Raw genomic sequence first — 9404 nt, 5'->3', positions numbered from 1 at the left:
GACTACCCGCACGGCTCTGAGGGGCTTGTGAGGCTGCTGGCCGCCCCCAGGGAGACCTGAGAGAAGATGGGTGTGTGGCACCTGTGGCCTCCACCAACAACAGTTACATGCATGTATCTATATCTCATATCTGTGTACACCTGCGTGTATTTGCTCACATCCGTGTACTTCTGATGTCCATGTACCTATGCATACCCGTACATACCTGCACGCATGTGTATGCATGCACACCAGTGCACACCCATGGCAGCTCTCTATATCCACGCACATCTGAGGATTCAACCGTGGATTGAAATTATATATTTTTAATGCAGAAAGCTTCAGAAAGCAAAATAGAGTTTGCCATTTTCCAAAATAGAGTTTCCATTTTCTATTACCATGGTGTGTACATTGTATTTACAGCTGTTTCTACAGCATTTTTTGGGCTACCCTGGTGACTCAGCTGGTAAAGAATCCATCTGCAATTCCAGAGACCTGGGTTTGATCCCTGGGTTGGGAATATTCCCCTGGAGAAGGGAATGGCAACCCACTCCAGTATTCTGGCCTAGAGAATTCCATGGACTGTAGAGTCATGGGGTCGTAGTATTAGGTATTAGAAGTAATCTGAGATAATTTAGACTATGTAGAGGGATGTGCATAGGTTACATGCAAGTATCACACCATTTTACATAAGAATTCCTGAGCATTCCTGAGCTCAGGTTTTGGTACTGTAGGGTTGTTGGGACCAATCCCCATGGGCCTGAGGGACGACCATGCATCTGAAAACCCTTGTGGATCCACGTGCGTCCGTGTACACCTGCACACCTGTGTGTACGTGTGCACTACGCACCTGTGTACTTGTGCACACCTGTATATACCTGTGCATACCTATGCGTATCCGTGCATGTCTGCACACCTGCACATACCCCTTTGGCAGGATTGGCCAGCTGGGCAGTCCAAGACAAGGACTCGCCTCCTGACAGTGGAAGTGAAAACAAAAGTCAGTCGCTTAGTCGTGTCTGCCTATGTGACCCCCTGGACTGTAGCCCACAAGGCTCCTCTGCCCGTGGGGTCTCCAGGCAGGAACAGAGCTCCTGCAGGCCAGGCGTCCGTGCGAATGGCTGTTTTTATTTGGAGGCTGTTGGGAAGCCACAGACCAGGCCCTCGGTTTACTGTCATAGGGCTCGGACAGCAGGCCCTGGGGCAGCTGGGCCTACAAATCCCAGCAGGGCCATCCCATCAGCTCCTCCAGAGATGCCTGTGTCCACCCCCAAATGTCCCCTCCTCTCCTCCCACGAGGAGGGCCACGCCGTGGGTTTCCCCAGGGACGTGCTGGTGCAGATCGTACTGAGCAGGGACCAGGCACACATGGCCGTCACCGGTCCGGGGCTGGCCCCACCCCTCCATGGAGCCTTGCCCATCTCGGAGCTGGCTGGGCAGGTGCGTGTGGCCACCCCCTTTGCCTCCAAGGGTTTCTGCCTCCATGTCTGGCAAAGGTGGACCCAGGACCTTGGTGCTAAGCTCAACCAGAGGCAGTTCCGGCCAGGACTTGCGGGGGCTTGGATCTGGGCCCAGATGGGTCCTGGACGTGCTCCTGGGCAGAGCTGGGCTGGAGCTGGAATTGGTGATCCTCACCCTGGGGAAAGTACGCTAGTGCTGAGTGGGAGGTCCAGGTCCAGGGACCGGGTGCTGGGTTTATGGACCCCTCAACAAGTACATCTTGGGCTGGGGTCAGGCTCTGTGCCTGAGGGGTCACTAACTGTAGACTATCCCCACCCCCTGTGGCAGGACTGGCCACACACAGCAGCAGCAGGAGGAGAAAAGGCCCAGAGCCCGGGGAGGTGGAGCTGAGGAGCCCGGGTCAGCGGTGGGGCGCCAAGCTTGGAAGCTTCCGCAGGATGGCTGCTGGGAGGAAAGGTGGTGAAGCTCCAGCGCCCCCTCGTGGCTTCTCTGTAGATGGCCCTGTGTTGGCAGGACAAGGGTTTCTGGGAAGCAGAGAAGCTGGGGCAGTTCAAACACCACCCCAGACCCCGCCCCAAGGTACCCAGGAGGTCCTGGGGATGCACCTCCCTGGGCAGAAGTTTCCAGAGTTGGCCTCTTGTCAAAACAAGGCCAGTAGGAAGTCTGAGCACCGGGCAGTTTTAAACTTTTTAAAAAATACACTCTTTGGCTTCCTTTTATTTCTTGAGGATTATATGAAACATGAACCATACAGGCAAATGTCCCAGCCAGGTCCCCTCCCTGGGGTGCCGGCAGAGGCTCTCTGCCCAGGCTGGGGGCATTCCGCTCCTCCTGCCTGGCGCCTGGCTCCTCTCTCGCACTCTGTTCACCAGTCCACCTGTCCATGGTGCCCGCAGAGGCCCTACTTGGAGGAGGAGGTCATGAAGCTGTTCTCGATGCAGAGGACAATGAAGGCGTTGTGGCACCCGGCGGCTTTCTGCTCCAGCAGCCGGCCCGCCAGCAGCGAGGAGGCCTGGCCCGTGGCCGCCCTGCTGTCCGTCCGCCACGTCTCGCAGTAGCTCTCGGTCAGCCGGCGCCCGCTGGGGTCTGAGCCGTGCCACACGCTCTTCTGGGGCCTGCAAGGTGCAGCAGCTGTCAGTCTCACTGGGCCCGCCTCTCCCAGGCTGTAGCCACCCCAAGCAGAAGAGGGTATCTCCCGCTGGTAGAGGTTTGGCGGGATGTGGGGGCCGCTAGGGAGCAAAAACTCGGGTTGCCAGCACTCAGGCCCACCCAGTCCTGGGGCTTTACCTCCCGGATCACACCCTGTGCTGCTGTTGCTTTGGGGGGGCACTGCCTGGTGACCAGGGCATGGCAACATGGACGGCTGGCCCTTTGGGGTGGGGGGACCTGGCATCGAGTGGTCATGCAAAGGCTGCCAGCCTCCTCACTAGGAACCAGGTGTAGCCCCTTGGTTGGTGGAGCCCACAGAGGCCAGGGCACAGCCCTGGGCAGTGCTCCCCAGTGAAGGCTGGGACACAGGCTCATGTGACACCCTGAGCCCCCTAAGTGTCCGCAAACAGGAGTCCTCACACCTGCTGGCAGAGTGCGATGGGCGTGGGGCCAGCCTGAGGGCCACCTGGTGACTTCTGTGAGCATGTTGGACATGTGTTCTCCGACCCAGAAATCCCGCTTTGAGGAATCTCCATAAGTCATTCTCTGTGATGTTTATGTAACAAACTGGGTCAGAGCCTGTGGTCTCCCAGACGCGCCTTCCCAGCAGGAGGCGGGGGCACTTGCTGGGAAAGCAGGCCAGATGAAGGTGTTTCAGGTAATACCACAAACAGCCACCTTTACCGCTCCTCCTGTGATCTTGGATTTTGTGGGTTTTAAGCTGTAAGCATGTGTCAGGATTGAGTCAGCCTGCAGGCTCAGAGCCAGAGCATCCCCCTTTGCTCAGGACTCTTGGATACAGACGACCCGAGCTGCTGGCCCGCATGGAGACCTACCAGGTGGGATGCTGAAGGACATCTCTGCCGTCGAAGGAGAAGATGCGGGCGCCGGGCTTCAGCTGGCCCTCGGAGCCTGAGAACAAGGCCTCCCAGCTAGGAAACAGCACCTCGTCCTGCGGAGGAGAGGGGGTCAGCCCGTGTCTGGTCACCATCCGCCAGGGGCAAGGGTGGCTGGGTGGTCTCAGTGGTCTCCAAAACACTCTCACCCATCTAAGGGTAGGCTGGCCCCAGGCCTCCTAACCCCCAGGAACGCAGGCACCCACCCCCGGCCCTGGACCCCGAGCTGGACCAAGTCTACCACCTCTGGTCCTGAGGGACGTGGGCACTCAGAGGATAAACCTCGGAGTATCTAGAAAGCACACTGTTCCCGTTCGGGGAAGGAGCCACGGACACAGCCCGGTAAAGGGCACTCTGCGGGGACGGGAGCCACAGCAGAACATAACGGCCTAGGGGGACCGGGCTGCCTCCCCCAGCTGGTGAGGCACCAGCGCCCCTGGCAGACGCGGGCAGGGGTCCCCAGAGGTGAGCCCCGAGCGGGGCCGCACACGCACCCTGAGGTTGACGACGGGCAGGGTGGCACGGTCGGCGCGGCGCACGATGCTGTACAGGTCCTGCAACCGCGAGGACAGGAACGCGCGGAAGGTGCCGGCCAGCCCCGCGGCGCGCGCCTGCTGGAAGCACTGAAAGTCGGCGCCGCGGATGCCGCGCAGGCCGCCCGACTGCGGGCTGTTGAGCGCCACCAGGTGCAGCTGCGGGGGAGCCTCGGGTCAGTGCGGCCAGCCAGGGTCGGCGGTGGGTCTCCGGGCGGCCCTGCCCCGCATCCTCCCTACCCCCCACCCCCCGCCCTCTCCCCAGCACCCTACCCGCCTCGCCCCGCCGCCCTAGGTTCCGGAATCTCCAGCGGGCGGGGTGTCACTCACCACCGGCTGGAAGTCGTGGTGGGTGTGGGAGGGCGAGGCCGTGGGGGGCACCTGCCGGAGGTGTGCGTAGGCGCCGTGGTGCGGGGCGCCGGGGTAGGGCTGGGGGTGCAGCAGGCGCGGGGGACTGGCCAGGATGTCGTCCGCCCGCCAGGACCGCGCTGTCGGGTGTGGAACCTCCCGGCGGGGGTAGGGATTACCCTCATGCAGCTGCACCAGCGGGGGCTGCAAGACGGCCACCTCGTTGTCCTGCAGGGGGAGAGGCGGACAGCGCGTGGGGCCGGGCCTGCTGCACCCACGTGGGCGCCGTGGTGAGGCCCGCGGGGTGGCGTGAGGGGGGCATGAGGGAGCGGGTGTAGGTCTGCTGCCTGCCAGGGAGTTCCTGATGCCCGGCCCTGTGCGCCCTTCATTTGCACCCGGCTGTGTTCTTGGGCGGCCAGGGCTAGATTGGAGGTGGTGAGCTGGGCATTGCACCCCAGACCTGGGGGCACCTAGCCTGTCCGGAGGGACCCGGCCTGCTGATATCTCAGTCAGGTCAGCTGGCCCTCTGCCCAAGCCCCCAGTCCTGACCCTCAGAACCCAGCTTCTCCCCTGGCCCAGGGAGGGACCACCCTGACCCCACAGCCTCCGGCCCCTCAGAGTGGGACCTGGACCCTGGACCTCTTCCCGATTCTGCCCTTCCCACAGCACCCAAGCCTCTGACACCTGTCCACTGGCACCTGGTGGTAATCTCTAATGCAGTTGTACCGCTGTAACCACCTCGTGTGTCCACATGAGACGTGTCTATATTACCATGTTATTGCCCATCGCCGACCACCTTGGTGCCTGTCTCCCTGACAGTGTCACCTGCGGCCGGGGGCCGTGCCTGCTTAGGCGCAGCTGTCCCCTGGAACAGTGCCCAGCAACTGGGAGGGAGGGGCACAGCTAGGTGCTGAGTGGGAGAAGGGACTCCCAAGCCCCTGCAGCGGCAGACAGACCCACACAGAACCCCATGCCCACAACCTAGGATGGAGCCCACTCCTGAACCGTTTGAGAAACCGTGACTTCTATTCAGAGGAGCCGCCGCTGGGTGACACAGCCCCTACCTAGGAAACTGGACTATCCCCCCTCTCCCTCCACTCACACCCCTGAAGGGTCTGTCCCTGTGGATGAGGGCAGAAAGACCAAAATCAAAGGAGCCTCTCTCCTGGAAGGGCAATGAGTGTGGTCTGAGGACCCAGCTCCGGCCCTCCAGCCCTAAGCTGGCTGTGGGAAGAAGGGGCGATCCTTACCGTCCCATGGGGGAGGGGCACGTGGGCCTCCAGCTGGAAGAAAACGGGGGGGTCACCTCAGGACCTCTGACCCAGCCGGCACCACTCACCCAGACCACCCCACCCCTGAGTGGAAGCCGGCGTGGCTGCGTCCTGGTGGCCCCCCACCCCTCCCCCACCTCATGCCCAGCACACAGTAAGGACATCTGTCAGTTTAAAAAGGAACAGCAACTTGTCTCTGAACCTAAAACTGCTACAAAACAGCTTCTAATAAAAGGTGGAGACAGGTGAGCAAGGATGGGGGATCACTGGCCGTCACGCCCAGACCCCAGGGGACCCCGCCTGGCTGGTCTGGTGCCCTCACCCAGGCCTCACCAGGCCTCACCACCGAGCTTCCACCTCCCATCATCCCAGAGTGAGGCGGGAAGCCGCCCCACCCCACCCCCACCACCATGTGCAAGGAGAGCGTGTCCAGGACTCACCAGAACCTTCCGGAACCCATTCCGGACCCGGACGTACAGCTCCTCCCTGTCGGCCACGTAGATGAGCCAGCCCTCCGGCACCTGCGGCACCTGGTCCACCAGCATCTGGTACGTGGCCCAGACCCTCACCTGCTGGAAGCCCAGCCCAGTGGATCCCTGCGGAGGGGCCTCAGGGCTCACAGAGGGGTGGGGCTGGGACGTCTGAAGACCTAGGTCGCCCCTCCTCCCCAGGATGGCACCAGGAGCGCTGTGGGGAGATGTCAGCCCCCGAGGCCCTGGGCCACATGGCCTCTGCACAGCGGAGGGACCTTCTCAGTGGCTCCCATCCACCCCTGCCCATCTCTGACCCCAGCCACACCTGGGCCCCCACTTCTGCTTTGGAAGCCATGTCTTGGGGCCCTTGGTGCTGGGGTCCCCTGACAGCCTCTAAAGGGAAGGGTAGCTGGGCAGTGAGGATCCCATAGGTCAGGAGAAGGGCGGTGCTTACCCCTGAAGAAGTGCCCATGGATCCAGGGGGTCCTGGGGGCCCAGGTGGGCCTGGCGGGCCAGGAACACTGATGGCTACGAGAGAGAAGCCAGAGGTAGGAACATTGGCCCTGCCTGGAGGGAGCTGGAGCCCAGGGCCACTCCCTACCCTACTTACTCTGCCTGTAGGGGCCAGGAAAGGAAGGGGGTCCTGGGGGCCCTGGGGGTCCGGGGGGCCCAGGAGGCCCCTGGGGTCCCTCGTAGCCAATGCCAGGGGGTCCCTGAGGTCCCGGAGGGCCGGGCTGGCCGCGGATGCTCTCTCCCTTGGGGCCCTGGGGGAAACAGAACATGGAGCTTTGTCATCTGTGTCCCCAGGCCAGGGACAGGCATCTGGGCTGGGCTGCATCTGCCACTAGCCCATGGTCCCCGAACCGCTGTCCCCTCCCTGTCCCCGTCCTGCATACCCTCTGCTGGGAGGGGACCCCAGGATGCAGGCGAGGGCAGCCCCACACAGAGGCACAGCCCCAGGGCCCCTGGACACTTTCAGGACAGAGAGTCTCCCTGAGGGGATTCGGCGGAGGACAGCACCAGCAGGAGCGGAGGTGCCCCAGATCAGGGCCCAATTGGGAGGGTGGCCACTGTGAGACCACCAGGCCTGATTTGTGGGTGCCTCCCGCGTGGGTACCCCTGCTGGGGCAAAGGACCAAGGTGGGTAGTCAGGGCCCAGCCCGCAGAGGGGACCTCCCTCAGCTCCAGGCTCCTGTGTGTAGGCAGCTGTGGGCGACCTGGGGCCCCACTTACCGGAATCCCAGGGTAGCCAGGCGGTCCGGGGGGGCCAGGCACACTGGAGCCAAAGAATCCTCCGCCCCCGGGCTCACCCCTTTCTCCTTTCTGCCCAGCGGCCCCTCGGTCCCCCTTCTCCCCCTGTGGATGGAAATGCTTGTGGGTGACAGTCCGGCTCCTGGCGGCTGCCGCCATGGGGAGGGGTGGGCACAGCAGCCCTAGGCCCAGGCGAGGCAGCCAGATGCTTTGCAGCCCAGGCCTGGCCAGCCTGCAGGACGGGACTCAGCCTCCCAACCTCCCACTGTGTCAGCCAAGTTCCCGAAAAGTGGAGCCAGGGATGGCGGGTCCTGGGTGCCCTCTGGGGCCCCGTGGTGGGGCACTGTGAGAATGAGGGATGCTACCCACCTTCATCTCGGCACCCAGCTGGAGGAGGTCAAACGGGAACTGCCCTGTGGAGGGGTTTGGGGGAGAGCTTGGTGAGAGGCAGACTTCCTCCCGTATCCCCCGGCCCCCAAACGTACCTACGTCTCCTCCTCTTTCTATAACTTCTGTATTTCTGCACAGAGATCTCCTGCATGTTTTGTTACACTTATTCCCAATTACTTGATACTTTTTGGTGTTTTTGTTCAGTTTTACTGCTGACACACAGCACTGTGGATGCAACGACTGCCGTTTACCATGAAATGACCACCACGGGATGTTCAGTTAACAACCACCGTCTCTCTCTCTCTCTCTCTCTCTCACACACACACACACACACACACACACAGGCAAAAGCGTGGTCGTCCACGCTGTGGCTGTACACGGTATGGTGTCTTCCACACTGACTCCTGGTCGCACTCTTGAAGGCAGACACGCCACAGGGACTGGCCGTGCATTGGGCGAGGGCCTGGGGGCCCCAGTGCCGGTGGGGGGGCCGCTGTCATGGCTGTGCGGCTCCTCCACCCGCGGGCTGACCCGGCCTCTCGTCTGCTGCCTCCCTCACTTACACGTCCCCCTCTTTGATGAGTGATTGTTTTTCCTTTCAGATTTGTTGCTTTTTGCTTTCTGTATCTTGAAGCTATGTTGTTAGGGGCACAGAAATTTAGAATTGCTGTGTTTTCCTAGTGGATTTACCCCTTGATTATAAACTTAAAAAAAAAAATTTCGGGGAGTGTTTCCTGCCCTAAAATAACTTGTCTGACTTCTCTCAAGTACACACAGGCGTGCGCACACACCCACGGCTCCCTTCTCACCAGACCACAACCTGCTTCCCCCTCAGCTCTCACGTCCTTGCATTTGGGGGTGTCTCTTGTAAGTAGCATAGTTTTGGTTTTTGTCCTGTTGACAATGTTTGTCCTTAAACAGGAGAGGACCCACTCTCTGAACGTATGCGCCGGTGGATCTGGGTTGACTCCATCTTCACTCTGTGTTCCAAAGCTTCAACATAGCTTCTCTGCCCCACTGTTCCAGGCTCCTCTCCTCTCGTGCCGACTCTGGGTCGAGTGTTTCCTATGCTTCTCTACCTTCCCGCTCCACCATCAGGGGCATGTCCCTTCTGTCTTGGTTGGTCCTGAGCTGAGCCCACCAGGGGGCTCGTGTCCTGGGCTGGCCTTGCTGTCCGCTTCCTCTTCCTATAGAAGGATGTCTTCACGGGATGCAGGATTCTAGTGAGAGTGTTAGTCCCTCAGTCATGTCCAACTCTTTGCAACCCCATGGACTGTAGCCCACCACACTCGTCTGTCCATGGAATTCTCCAGGCAAGAACACTGGAGTGGGTAGCCGTTCCTTTCTCTGGGGATCTTCCCAACCCAGGGATCGAACCCAGGTCTTTGAATTCTAGGCGAGCCGCTAATTTCTTCCAACGTCTTGAAACCTTTGCACCCTCTGGCTCCTCCGGTCCTCGTGAGGGATCAGCTGTGGGTCGTGTGGACTCTGCGTGAACACGACCTTGAACCCGTCCCTGGTTTGGAAGCTCAGCCATGACGCCTTCAAATGCTGTCCTGCACCCCGTCTGCCCCTTACCTGACCCGCATGTCCTCACCCACATGTCTGACCTCCCTCGGCTTGTCCAACTTCCCAGCACGTCGGCCGAGTTCC

The 9404-nt window shown here is 61.0% G+C and overlaps 1 protein-coding gene across 6 annotated transcripts in view; it reads right to left on the bottom strand.

Annotated features, from left to right (window-relative positions):
- Positions 1-2126: 2126 nt before the first annotated feature.
- COL18A1 (collagen type XVIII alpha 1 chain) overlaps positions 2127-9404 on the bottom strand; it is a 94478-nt gene continuing 87200 nt past the window's right edge. For 3 of the 6 annotated variants that reach the window (XM_027547857.1, XM_027547836.1, XM_027547850.1), the window contains 10 exons: positions 7731-7774; positions 7344-7466; positions 6721-6874; positions 6565-6638; positions 6078-6206; positions 5617-5649; positions 4349-4594; positions 3980-4177; positions 3426-3541; positions 2127-2555 (listed from right to left, as the gene is read on the bottom strand). In XM_027547857.1, the coding sequence (XP_027403658.1) occupies positions 2342-2555; positions 3426-3541; positions 3980-4177; positions 4349-4594; positions 5617-5649; positions 6078-6206; positions 6565-6638; positions 6721-6874; positions 7344-7466; positions 7731-7774 (1331 nt within the window). In that variant the 3' untranslated portion in view covers positions 2127-2341. Of the gene's footprint in view, positions 2556-3425; positions 3542-3979; positions 4178-4348; positions 4595-5616; positions 5650-6077; positions 6234-6564; positions 6639-6720; positions 6875-7343; positions 7467-7730; positions 7775-9404 lie in introns of all 6 variants that reach the window. The other 3 variants (XM_027547842.1, XM_027547826.1, XM_027547830.1) reach the window with 2 other exon arrangements.

Source organism: Bos indicus x Bos taurus, chromosome 1 (assembly GCF_003369695.1).
Source record: "Bos indicus x Bos taurus breed Angus x Brahman F1 hybrid chromosome 1, Bos_hybrid_MaternalHap_v2.0, whole genome shotgun sequence".
NCBI classification, from domain to species: Eukaryota; Metazoa; Chordata; class Mammalia; order Artiodactyla; family Bovidae; genus Bos; species Bos indicus x Bos taurus.
This window is presented reverse-complemented; position numbering and strand designations above follow the sequence as displayed.